Genomic DNA, 13,406 nt, shown 5'->3' on the forward strand with positions numbered 1-13,406 from the left:
TTTAATATGCTCCCTTATTCTTTTATATATTTTAATATGTACAAGCCAGAATATGCATGTTGTTTGAATTTTTACTGTGTTACACTGAACGACAATTTATTTTAAAACGAACATTATTTCAACCAAACTTTAACATTTTTTTCTCCAAAAACTTATTTGAAACCTTAAAAGTAGACACTTTACTTACATTTAATGTGCTTGGACATAAAATCACTTTTGTAAATTTATTTTGACGCGGACATCTTAAAGTCTTTGACCAAAATACATATACATTATTTTCCCACAATAAATACTGAAATAAAACATGATTTATTTAGATTATCAAAGACATATTGATCATCTTATATATTTTATAAATGTAATATTTAAAATGTAATTAACATTAAATATTAATTTAATATTTTAATTACAGCATTGCTTTATGCATTTCAGAATATTTTAATGACACTTTTTTATAGTTTAAGATTGAAAACCTGTCTGGACATAGATAGATAGATAGATAGATAGATAGATAGATAGATAGATAGATAGAAATAGTCAGATGATAGATAGCATAAAATCACTTTTGTAAATTTATTTTGACGCGGACATCTTAAAGTCTTTGACCAAAATACATATACATTATTTTCCCACAATAAATACTGAAATAAAACATGATTTATTTAGATTATCAAAGACATATTGATCATCTTATATATTTTATAAATGTAATATTTAAAATGTAATTAACATTAAATATTAATTTAATATTTTAATTACAGCATTGCTTTATGCATTTCAGAATATTTTAATGACACTTTTTTATAGTTTAAGATTGAAAACCTGTCTGGACATAGATAGATAGATAGATAGATAGATAGATAGATAGATAGATAGATAGATAGATAGACACCAGATTATCCATGTGTCCTTAGATTATGGTATTATAGGTGTCATTCAAGAATGTGAAAGTGTCACACACACTCTCTCTCTCTCTCTCTCTCACACACACACACACACACACACTTGCATTTGTGGTTTACGGGGACTCTCCATAGGCGTAATGGTTTTTATACTGTACAACAATGTTTTGTATGTTTTTTAAGCCTTTTGTTTTACAGGGACACAGGAAGTGTCCTCATAAACCATGTTTACGTTGTAGTACCCATGTCATTATACACATTTGTGTCTTGTGTCCTCATAAACCATATATACCAGTACACACACACACACACACACACACACACACACACACACATCAAAGAGCTGCTCTCACCCTCCCTCAGCACTGAGCTGATGACAGACAGAGACTCACTGCTGAAAGCATATACATATGTCTTCAATGATATCAGCACTGCATCTCACCGTATAAGACCCTTTCATATCTGTGCTCTACAGGAGCAGGAAAGTCTGTATATCTACAAAAATTCTGATGGTGTTTGATGCGTTGCATAACATTTGAGCTGCACTTCAATAATCTGACAGCAAAAAGTCCGACATATTTCTGTATAATAAGCGTCTTTGATGAGAAAGCATCTACATTAAAGCATAAATGTCAACATTTTGCAAGGCTCATTGAAGATTATGATTCAACAAGCCTTGTAAAAGTCAATCCTGTGATCGTCTTGTTTTTAGCAGTGTTTTCATAATGCTTGCAAAGCAGTCATTACAATAAAAAAACGCAGGTCATGACACGTTTAAAGTCAGGGATCTATCTATCCATCCATCTGTCCTCTGGTAAAAAGCATGGAATTAATGAACATTTGTTTTGTTTTCTCTTATGCTTAGGCTATTGGAACCAAAATCTGTTTGTCTAGTGTCAAAACCATTACAATTTGAGTCTTTATTATTCACTGCATTCTGACAGTTGGTAAATCCAACATTAGCAATCTTGTTCCTTGTTGATGTTTTTCAGCTATTTCTATCATTTTTGTCCTCAGCCCATCAGATTTGTACATTTTAGGTGTTTCTCTGGACTCGCTCCATTTCAGGTCATGGTGCTACTAGTAATGAGACCTAGAGCCAAACTGAAAAACTAATGAATGACAAATTCTGAGCTTAACCAGTCTGGGAGACCAGATGAGACCTACAAACCTAATCTGACTGATTTAAGATGCAGTTATGGAACTAAATCGCTCCCATTATAATCAACACCTCAGGCGACGGGTTGTAATGGGAGGTGATTTCATGTGCTGATTTATCATTCACGACCTAAAACCTTGTTTAAGTCAGTATAGTAGCTAAAAAATGTCAATTCATCATGTTAACGGTAACGCCATATATATTTTTTTGACCGGAATGAAAACGAGGTTGAGGGATTGAAGTACAGTGCATTCATGGATTGTAATGTTGTTTAACCCCTTACGAAAATTAACCGTGGTTTTGTTATAGTAACAGTGTAGCAACCATGTTTTTTGGCATATTGATTACCATTTGTATGACCACAGTTTTACTACAAATACCATGGTTAAGCTGTGGTTAGTGTAGCAACTAGTAACCTTTTTTTTTTGTAGTAAAACAATGGTTAATTTTCGGCAGTGACATACTTGTTTAGGTAACGAAACTGAAAGACTTCTACACAGTGCATTCCATTCTAAACTGTAAATCTCTCACACACAGCCTCGTTTTCATCTGTTGAGGTTCTAGATGGCGTCTAGCCTGAAATAGGAAAAAGGATTGTGGTGCCAATACGGAATGTAAAAGTCGTTCGTAGCGGATCGTTAAAAGGACATTTCATCCAAAAAGATTGGGACATAAGGAGTTAAAAATGACTCGTTTTAAATAACTATGTCCAGTACTGTTCTCGATTTTACAGAACGTATGCATTTACAAACTGAAATGACTTTACTGCCACCTGTTGGCTTCAAAACAAAAAATGCAGTGTGCTGACCTGCAAACTTGGAAGTTTTGAAATAGTCATGCCGTTTAGTCTCTCCACTCAGCAAACAATGGATTTTCGAAATTACCCATTTTAAAGACTCCCTGATAAATCAGGCCTAAATAGAAACTGAATCACCCAGCCGACAGACAAGCGCAGACAGTAGATAATCAATAAACAACACTGATGCCCATAACAGACCAGGGGCCCGTTTCATAAAACAAGTTTACCAAATAAGCCAGGATTTTTTAAGTTAGTCTTATTGCCAGTAGATTTGGTTCACAACAAATCAGACTAACTGAAATAAGCCTGGCTTATTTGGTAAACTTGTTTTATGAAACAGGCGCGAGACTCAAGTAGGTCAGGCCTTGCCCAGATCAACAGCATGATCGATTCTCATTCAGAAATATGTGCGATTCACAGACAGAACCTTTTCCTTCTTGCTGGCACAGATAGCGTTTTATTACAAAAAGAAAAAAGTCATTGCATGATCATTGTAGCATTACCAGGAATATGTTGCATTCCCATCACTCTTCAGGTAGAAAGGTTGACTTGTTTGGAGAGGATAACGGTTATAAAAGTTGGGCTGTACTGAATGCAGGCCCGTAGGTAAGAATCACTCTTACTAGCTACATGCAAATGGAGACCCATCTGTCCATTCACTCCAGATTTGAATTTCATCAAGAAGGGGGCGTGTAAGTAGCATACCATCTCTTTGAGAATAAATTAAGTTAAAAATGATACCAAAAAGTGTTTCTTTTTAAAAATCTTGCTTATGTTGAAAGGATAAAAGAAACATTTACAAATAACACGGGTGGCAAAATAAATCATCATTTCTGAATATCTCAAAGCAGTCGCCCCTATCAATAAGCTTAAAAATAAAACAGACCGACATAAGTTGCCAATTTAAGATGTCTGTGGCAGCTGTTGCTTTTACTTGGAAATTAAATAGCAGATTTGTGTGCAAGAGGAAAATCCTATCAAAAAGACAGCTTATGTTTTGGTCACACATTAACGTCCCAATCGGTATATTTCGGTTTTATCAATCCTGTTTCTGTATACATTTGTCTTTTATAAAATATTTTTTTATTCATACAATCATTTTTAACTATAGCAACATTACTATTCACTTTTAAGTGGCAAGATGTCAGACAGATCACCTCATAAGAACAATAGTATATAAACGAATGCAAAAAAAACAAAAAAAATCATTAGAGTATGTTTCTCTTCATAACAGTTCAAATTTTCTGTACAACTGTCTAATATGAATATTGCTGGTCCTGATCTGGTGGCATCAGTGCAGTGCTGGAGTAAGAGACAGCAGCAGCAGCAGCGGTGGTGGTTGTTTCTGGGGGGCTCCAGTCTGGCACTGGCCTCTCCGGGTGGTCCTGGAGGAGGGGTGTGCTCGTGGCAGGAGCTGACTGACAGCACTACTCTCATCATGGCGGACCGTTCACTGCTGCCTCGGGGTTGGCCATGCGCTGCTCTGATCTGGTTGGGAAAAGGAGAGGGGCTTGATGTCAGGGGTGGAAGCAACACTAAACTAGAGGAAATGGGAAAAAGTGGAGGGCACAGAACTCACTTGGCTTCGTCCATAGAGGCCGCATCCTCAAGAGGACCATTTAGAGCTTTGCAAGTGGCTTTTGCTTTCTCTTCTAAGTGCTTTAGACTGAAGGAAAAAAAATGACAATGTTGGTTAAATGACAGTTAAATAAAAATAAAAAATGTAATTTTGCGGAGAAAATAATTTCCCTATACACAAAAGAAATGGAAACATTTTAAAATGACAACGGTGATACATTTTCTATATTTAGATCATATCCGTATGACATCTGAAATTAATGTATTATACACACAAAATATGTAATACATAATTTAAATATTTAAACCATGAATATATTCATTCATCAACAAGACAGCCAGCAGATTCAGGAAACAACACAAGAGGGAGCTAGTACTAGGGCCCTATGAAATCTGTTTTATTTTTTCCCAAAATTCTATTTAATTTTTTTCCAAATTGCATTTTTTCGGTTTTAATTTTTCTGGATTCCGTTTTTTCCCCATTTAATTTTTTTTGTAGGTTTTAATGGTTCAACTAAAAAATATTAAACAAAAACATGATTAATTGAAATTATGAAACTCAGACCATTGAACTTTAACAAAATTACATTAAGGCCCTATGAATAATTTTCTCAAAAGAAACTGTAAAAATCTCCTGAAGTGACTCTCAGAGCAGATCTGTAGATTGTTACGCGCGCTTCAGTATGTGTGTAGTAAACGAAACTGCACATCTGCGCCACTCATTCACACAGACACACGCAGAACATGCAGGATTCATATTTAAATAGTATTTTTGCGGCTTAATATTCAAACACTTTTGATTTATCCATCCAAAATTTGACTGGATTCCACAATTCCACCCGCGTTTTTTGCACTGCGGAAATCATAGGGCCCTATAGTACTTATGGCAATAACCTCAAAATCCCAAACATCTCCTGAGATATAATTTAGAAAAAACTATTTTGATAATTTTGCTTCTGTATATTAATTAATAATCAAATTAATTATATTATTTCAATTAACGAAAAATGTTAATCAAAATCAATTTTAGTTCACAATAACAACTCTGGTCCCTAGACTCTACTAAAAGCAAATGATTCATTTTATTAATACTTTCTTGACTTCACAAATAAAGACTCTTACCCTGGTTGCTGACTGTTGCTAGGAGGACAATTGCTTTTCTCCACTTCCCCACTCTCTGCAAACAATTTTGCAGATGCATCTTCAGAGGTAGATCGTTTCGCTTCCTCGCTACAGGACGATCAGAGAGGACAGCGTTTTAAAGAGCTTTCATTGCCACTCTTTTGAAGCATAAAACCCCCTTTTTAAATCCCTGGATAAACATGCAGAATGGAATGGACCACATTAAAAGCAACGGGGCAAAACGAAAATGTTCTGAAATGGGGTTTGGCAGACAAATAAGATGTGAGCATGACGTACAGAGACGGGAAGTGATTATGAACCACACAACAGCTGGTTTAGACGATGAACTTGTTTAGTATGCGAGTGTGAAATGGTGGTGTAAAATCAAAGCTAGCAATTTTACAAAGTGATCGCATGCCAGCCAACCTTACCTTTAGGGTGGCATCAGCACAAACAGTCATTTAATTAATTATAACCTCCTCTAAAGTCTCATGCCAGGAAGATCATGGCGGATTTCTGGACTAGGGAAGGTCTACAGAGATACATCCTCCTTTATCAGACTGATTTACACAAATTAAAGTTCAAGCACGGCCCGAATTTTAAAGGGCTAGCTCGTACTCATAAATTTAGCCCTGCGAAAGAGCCATGGGGCCAAACCACAGCCGAGGATGAGAAGGGAATCCATAAATCTTCACCTGCGGTGTTGGAAAGACTGGGAAACATATGGGCTTGAAACTTTTGCGATCAGAATGAACTACATCAAAGGATGCATGGGGCATTTCATGCCATTAACAACCAGTACATCTGATATTAACATGCAAATGGTGATGGATACATTACTGTTTAAAAGAAAAAACAAACAAACATACGAACGAAGAAACAAAACATGGTTACAAATCAAAACGCAGTGGCCGACATGGGAAAAACCAAACAAAACAAGACACGCCCCCTGATTGGCTGTACATACCGATACGATTTCAACACTCTGAAGCCACACGCACGCCAAAGAGAGAGAGGAAGCTCAAGTTGTAATAGTTGCAGTTCAAGAAGGACAGATTGTTCTTTTTTTGCGTTCTCAAACAGACAAAAGAGATGTTACAAAGCTCTGCATCTTAACAGCCCCCCGTTTAAAAGAGACACGGTGGGCGGTCCAGGGCTTGGCTAGCTCTAGGTGCAGGAGGAGGAGGAGGATACGTGACAAGGAAAGATCAGGTCTAGAGTGGCAGAGTGAAGTGAAGCTTGTGTCTCAAAGGGAGAGAAGAGGAAGTGATGCGAGGCACTGTGTGTGAAACCTGCAGGACTCACCTCTTGAAAACAGCAGTTTCAGTTTTGGCGTCTACAGTTAGGCTGACCGTCTCCTTCATAGAGCCGTTGGTGACCGTTTCTGTGATGCGGTCACTGGCAGGCTCTTCCTCGGGGTTCAAGCCATCCCCTACATTCCCTCTAGGGGAAGTCGGGGTGGTCTCATTGGGAAGCCACTCCTCTGTGTCTAAACAACATGATTGTTTTATTCTAAGCACTGCGTGTTGACAAATAGACAGAAGGAATAGTAAGAGGGTCTACACAAATTAAAGTTCAAGCACGGCCCGGATTTTAAAGGGCTAGCTCGTACTCATAAATTTAGCCCTGCGAAAGAGCCATGGGGGCAAACCACAGCCGAGGATGAGAAGGGAATCCATAAATCTTCACCTGCGGTGTTGGAAAGACTGGGAAACATATGGGCTTGAAACTTTTGCGATCAGAATGAACTACATCAAAGGATGCATGGGGCATTTCATGCCATTAACAACCAGTACATCTGATATTAACATGCAAATGGTGATGGATACATTACTGTTTAAAAGAAAAAACAAACAAACATACGAACGAAGAAACAAAACATGGTTACAAATCAAAACGCAGTGGCCGACATGGGAAAAACCAAACAAAACAAGACACGCCCCCTGATTGGCTGTACATACCGATACGATTTCAACACTCTGAAGCCACACGCACGCCAAAGAGAGAGAGGAAGCTCAAGTTGTAATAGTTGCAGTTCAAGAAGGACAGATTGTTCTTTTTTTGCGTTCTCAAACAGACAAAAGAGATGTTACAAAGCTCTGCATCTTAACAGCCCCCCGTTTAAAAGAGACACGGTGGGCGGTCCAGGGCTTGGCTAGCTCTAGGTGCAGGAGGAGGAGGAGGATACGTGACAAGGAAAGATCAGGTCTAGAGTGGCAGAGTGAAGTGAAGCTTGTGTCTCAAAGGGAGAGAAGAGGAAGTGATGCGAGGCACTGTGTGTGAAACCTGCAGGACTCACCTCTTGAAAACAGCAGTTTCAGTTTTGGCGTCTACAGTTAGGCTGACCGTCTCCTTCATAGAGCCGTTGGTGACCGTTTCTGTGATGCGGTCACTGACAGGCTCTTCCTTGGGGTCCGAGACGTCTCCAACCTTTCCTCTTGGGGAAGTCGGCGTGGTCTCATTGGGAAGCCACTGATCTGTGTCTAAACAATTAGATCGTTCTATTCTAACCACTGTGTGTTGACACATGAGGACAAGAGGAATGGTAAAAGAGTCTATTCTTACTTTCTTGCTGCATGGGCGCGTTGACTCCCAGAGGGTCCACCGTTTCTATGCTGGTCTCCATGGCTACCGGGGAATTGCTCCTCAAAGGATCCTTGGGGCTAAATAAAGGAGAAAAATTAACATCTAATGAATTTTCCACATTTACATGTTCAGTGCTGCATTTTGTACATCAGTAGTGCAGGTTGCTGGCCCTTTCTATAATCAATAAACATGCATGACTTAATGTATATATTAAAGGGCACCTATTATGCAAAATCCACTTTTACATGGTGTTTGGACATAAATGTGTGTTGGCAGTGTGTGAACACAACCACCCTACAATGATAAAAATCCACCCACTCCTCAATGTCTCGCAAGCAATCCCGATGCTCTGTGTTTGGTTGTAAGACTGAAAATAAGAGTCTTCCTTTTCTCCCAACATCGCTGACGCTGTGGATTACTTTCATTTTTCAAGGTAATGCGCTTCAAAATCTACCTAAATATGTGTATCACTCCAAGATTCAAGATTCAAGATTTTTATTTGTCAGATTCTCCAGACTCCTTTGTGAATGTCATGTCTTTATAGTGCTTAGCGTTTTAACTGTATCTGTGTGCGTACATTAAGTATTTTTAACTGATTAGCGCTGCGCTTGTGAGATTAGTTTGCGCCGTTTGTAGAGCAAGATTCATTCGGTAGCGCTACTCGGTCCATTAATCCGCACCGATGACAGGTCAACGCGGCGCGAGCTCTGTAACATTGTGCTGTTTCATTCCACTTTCAGTGCCTTTGGCTTCCTCTCGCTGTGTTATGTTGCTTCTACTGGCTGTTTATTGCTGTAGATATGCAATGCAGAGAGACGTATACGCGATGCCCTCTTCTGGAGACAGGGCGGGAATATGTAGCTCATTTGCATTTAAAGCGATACACTCCGAAACACCTCTTTTTTAGACACCCCAAAAATGACATTTTCCAGCTGTTATAATAAATGATCTGTGGGGTATTTTGGGCTGAAACTTCACAGAAACATTCTGGGGACACCCAAGACCAATATTACATCTTGTAAGAAGGGGCATAATAGGTGCCCTTTACTGTCATTTTTCTGAATCCCCAAATTAATGTCGAAATGATATAAAAGGCGGCATATTTTAAAAATGTGTTACTTTTTTACTAAGTACTATGAATGAAGGCAAGTATCGCCGAAACCAATACTGATAACAAATCTATTAAACTGATTTTTCTTTTAAATGAGAAAATATAGCTAGTTAACATTACAGTAAAATTTGTGCCATTATTTTTAACATTTAATAGGCCTAAAAAAAATTGAAATGAAAACAAACCCATTATAATAAACATCACATTTAGCTGTCCCTTTTATAGTTAATGTTCATTTTTTTTAAGTTTTGACAGCCCCAATATGTATTTGTGGGAAAAAAAACGACAATAGCTATATATTTAATTACATATTTTGTTGAGAAAAAAAAAAAAACTTGTGTGTCAGTGTAATCAGTGTACTTTAAACATGCATTCCATACCTGACGGGTGTGAAGCTGGAGAAGTCAGCCCAACCCGACTCTGCATCTGCGTTTGGAGAGTTCCAGCCCGCAGGTTCAGGCACTGCAGCTGGTGAGGTGGACACAGGTGCGCTGGGAGCCGTGGAGCTGCCCGTGTCCATAGGTATGTCATCAAAATTTGCCGTCCATACCGGTCCTTAACCGAAGCATGATACAGAACAAGGATGTGCGAACTTACTTACTATAGAAATAAATATTACTAGATACGGCAGCTGATCATTTATATTCTCACCATCCCCAGAGTCCACTTCCATTCTGTCATCAGAGGTGGCATTGGCGGAATCAAACGGGTCTCTCTTCCCATCCTCCTCCTCAGAGTCTGTACTCTCCTCGCTATCTGTACTTCCTGAGCTCCTGCGTAGGAAGAAAGTCATGGAGAATCAACACACCGGCATGATGAAAAATGCTTTAAAAGTCTGTTCCAAGGATTACAATACCTGGTACGTCTCTGAGCTTCCGGAGCAAAAGTGACGTCCTTCTCATCCCAGATATCTTCCTCATCTGATCCAGCGTCTTCGAACTGCTGGATCTTCTCCTTACAGCAGGCCTCAAAGAGCGCCATGTTTGCCTATGAGCATAGCAGGAACAAACCATGAAAACATACCATGAGCTTTTCAATAAAATCAACTAATAATACACATTCATTTGAGCAAATATCTGACATACTTACACTTTCATTTGTATTCAAGGAAAAATTGATGTCTGATATTCTATCAAAAGGAATACTGCAAGATTAGAAAAACAGATTTTAGTATGGTTAAGCCCTTAAGACAATGAGCAGCACCCGTCACCCACAGCATCACTGACTGTCACCATGTACACCACACCAGTCTATTAAAAACATGGATAATCAGAACGGAGACATTTAAGTGATCAGATGTAATCTACACTGTACGATCCATGATTTAACACACACAACCCCCCAAAACAGGCTTTGTGAGTTTATTGAAAAGCAACATAACCCTAAAAATCAACCAAAGCCCCCCCTTATAATGCTAAACTGTCCCCAACTGATTTGATACCAGCAGAAAAGGCGGCAAATCTGAATGAAGCATCATGCACGATGGGTACTTACTCCCCGACATCCTCCTGATCGGCAAACTCTTCGTCATTGAAGCCAAACTGCTCAATAAAATTGGACGTCATTTGTTGCATCTGATAATCAGAAAAGGCCTGGCAAACCCAGGACCAACGATAATGATATAGTCTTGACACTACAAAAAAGCTTCATTTCAAAACAGCTGATAGCAGTTAAGTGTCTTGCCTCAAAAAGCGCTCAAAGGACTAAAACAATTATAAATGTAGTTTAAACAAGTAGATTTATTAATTTGTATATTTAGCAGTACCATTAACATTAAGATATTACAATAGCAGCAGCTTTTGTGAGCTCATCCAGGCACAGACTTACTTGCTGTAGGGAGGAGTCCTGATGAAACCCGCCGTCTTTGAAATCTACCTCATCATCGCTGGATGAGTGTATGTGGTGTGTGTTAACCTGAGAAAGTTTGGGGGAAAAATGAGAAACTTAGTTTTGATGTCAAATACACTTTTATGAGCATTGTGAAACAAAAGCAATAGTGTCAGAAGACAGTGAATAAAACAGCACACTTACTAAGTCTACAGTGTTTTTCTTGTTTGTATCTGCTAGCTGTCCTGAAGTAAACGCTTCCCATCGTTCCCTATCCTCCTCTGGAAGCTCTGAAAGTGAGCAAATGTAAGTGGAACTGGCTTTGAAAACAGTCTGAAAATTGTTTTACATGCATTTAAACGAACCTGAGATGAGCTGTTGAATTTGTGCCCCATTGGGGCCCTTGTCGCTGTTGTGGACTATAGAGTTCGCTATTCTGGTCAGGTGACCCATGTAACCTCTCCGCCGCCCACCCTCAGCCCTACGGAAAGAGAGACGGAGGATTTAGTAAAGACCTCTCCAGACAAAACCACAGAGTCACAGATGTTTAAACAGGATGGTTCCTCTTCACACGTAAGAGATCAGTTTTATGAGTTACTCACTGCTCCTTCTCATTTGATCCCCAGGCATCGAGAATTCTTTGTATTAACTGGCACTTCTGAAAGAGCTGCAGGTCAGAATTGAGAAGAACACATTAAACTTTGATGTGTGAAGCAAACAGCTTGTGTTTCAAAGAGCGAGTGAGCGGAAAGGATGATAAACTCACATGTTTGATAAGGATGTTTTCTCTTATGGGCTCTTGGTCGTTTTCTCTGTTGATTTCAGGAGATTCACTTTGGGTTGAAGGCATCGCTAAGATCATCGCCGTACAGATTTCTACTTGCGTGTGTAGGAAATTATTCCATAAGTATTTGAAGTACATGTCCTTTAGACAAAAGAAACAAATTATTTATTTTAGAACATTTATGGCATTCAAGCACAGAGTGTATTATACAAACATATTTTCTGTCCTAATTCTTTTGACAAGAGCTATAATACAAAAAGTAATGAGCTTATCAAGTTTCAATGTGACTAATTACAAAATGTCTATGTACTTACTAGTTAGTATAAAGCAAGGCAATGGATTGCATTACTATTCAAAATTTGTGTCAGTGAGATACTAAACTAATAGTTTTATTCAGCAAAGCAGCATTAAATTGATTGAAAATAACAGTAAAGGAATTTATACAAAAAATTATGTTTCAAATAAATGAACAGAATAGAATGAATAGAATAAAGAATATCAGAACCCTGAATATATATATATATATATATATATTCACCAAAATATTAAGCACAACTCTTTTCAAAATTGATAAAGAATGTTTCTGAAGGATCATGTGACACTGAAGACTGGAGTAATGGCCACTGAAAATTCAGCTTTGCCATCACAAGAATGAATTACACTTTAAAATATTAAAACAGAAAAGAGTTAGTTTAAATTGTAAAAATATTTCAATTTTTTTTCATCAAATGCAGCCTTGGTGAGCATGAGACACTTTTTAAAAATTTGAAGTAAAAAAATAAGTAACTGACCCCAAACAGTGGTGTTTAAGAACATGGTTAACAACTAGCTTTTCTCATTGCAAATAGACGTCACAGAACTCTTTAATTGTATCTCAATCACTCACTAGTATGACTCCCAATGTGTTGAGGGCAATGAGCTCCTGGTTGATGATATGCGTGCTGGTCTGTAGAAGGCTGGTCACTAGTCGCACCACATTTAGACGAGTATTTCCCACTGGTGGATCCAACACTCCCCATGTGGTATTCAAAACCGTTTTCTAATATACATTAAAAAAAACGATAAATGAAACTGCAAAGATGAGTCTGGATGTTGATTTGACTCTAAAAACAACTAAACCGCATATAACAACTATAAACTACTATTAAAACAATATTAATTCAACATATATGGCTGTGTGGGCAAGACAAGCAGCTCTTTAAAAGGACAAGATTCTGCCAGGTTATATTTGTACAGGCACAAAGTGTTGTTGTTGTCCAAAGCTTAATGTAATTAGGAATTTGGAGATTACGGTCTAAGTTAGGTCAGCTGATATAAAATTTAGCCAACACAATGTTTTCACCTTTGGGGGCTCGAGCAAAAGCTGGTGAAAATCTTTCAGCCTAGGTCTGACAGCATCTAGAATACTCTGATTGACAGAGAATGAAGGATGGTTCATTCCAGGGGGGCAAATCTCCAGATGACCTTCAAACCTGAAAGGAAAAACCAAGGATGATATTCAGATATGAACAAGCACCCAAGGCGGCCGGAAAAAAAAA

General features: G+C 38.3%; 1 protein-coding gene and 1 long non-coding RNA gene across 10 annotated transcripts in view; one reads left to right on the forward strand and one right to left on the reverse strand.

Annotated features, from left to right (window-relative positions):
- The first annotated feature begins 2,311 nt into the window (after nucleotides 1-2,311).
- Nucleotides 2,312-4,664, forward strand: LOC107654132 (uncharacterized). The gene is made up of 3 exons (XR_001630305.1): nucleotides 2,312-2,322; nucleotides 3,262-3,267; nucleotides 4,565-4,664. It is a non-coding gene; the product is annotated as an uncharacterized LOC107654132 (long non-coding RNA).
- Nucleotides 3,289-13,406, reverse strand: part of ppp6r3 (protein phosphatase 6, regulatory subunit 3) — a 16,613-nt gene continuing 6,495 nt past the window's right edge. For 3 of the 9 annotated variants that reach the window (XM_016441058.1, XM_016441059.1, XM_016441056.1), the window contains exons 9-25: nucleotides 13,211-13,340; nucleotides 12,755-12,907; nucleotides 11,851-12,009; nucleotides 11,687-11,751; nucleotides 11,450-11,565; nucleotides 11,289-11,374; nucleotides 11,085-11,171; nucleotides 10,752-10,849; nucleotides 10,347-10,401; nucleotides 10,114-10,244; nucleotides 9,909-10,030; nucleotides 9,638-9,812; nucleotides 8,126-8,223; nucleotides 7,860-8,043; nucleotides 5,561-5,668; nucleotides 4,440-4,526; nucleotides 3,289-4,348 (exon numbers count right to left, since the gene is read on the reverse strand). In XM_016441058.1, coding sequence (XP_016296544.1) covers nucleotides 4,297-4,348; nucleotides 4,440-4,526; nucleotides 5,561-5,668; nucleotides 7,860-8,043; nucleotides 8,126-8,223; nucleotides 9,638-9,812; nucleotides 9,909-10,030; nucleotides 10,114-10,244; nucleotides 10,347-10,401; nucleotides 10,752-10,849; nucleotides 11,085-11,171; nucleotides 11,289-11,374; nucleotides 11,450-11,565; nucleotides 11,687-11,751; nucleotides 11,851-12,009; nucleotides 12,755-12,907; nucleotides 13,211-13,340 — 1,906 coding nt within the window. In that variant the 3' untranslated portion in view covers nucleotides 3,289-4,296. Of the gene's footprint in view, nucleotides 4,349-4,439; nucleotides 4,527-5,560; nucleotides 5,669-5,694; nucleotides 6,546-6,865; nucleotides 7,050-7,235; nucleotides 7,540-7,859; nucleotides 8,044-8,125; nucleotides 8,224-9,637; nucleotides 9,813-9,908; nucleotides 10,031-10,113; nucleotides 10,245-10,346; nucleotides 10,402-10,751; nucleotides 10,850-11,084; nucleotides 11,172-11,288; nucleotides 11,375-11,449; nucleotides 11,566-11,686; nucleotides 11,752-11,850; nucleotides 12,010-12,754; nucleotides 12,908-13,210; nucleotides 13,341-13,406 lie in introns of those variants that run through there. The other 6 variants (XM_016441063.1, XM_016441062.1, XM_016441060.1 and 3 more) reach the window with 6 other exon arrangements.

The sequence above is a fragment of the Sinocyclocheilus anshuiensis genome, unplaced genomic scaffold (genome assembly GCF_001515605.1).
Source record: "Sinocyclocheilus anshuiensis isolate Anshui unplaced genomic scaffold, SAMN03320099.WGS_v1.1 scaffold115, whole genome shotgun sequence".
NCBI classification, from domain to species: Eukaryota; Metazoa; Chordata; class Actinopteri; order Cypriniformes; family Cyprinidae; genus Sinocyclocheilus; species Sinocyclocheilus anshuiensis.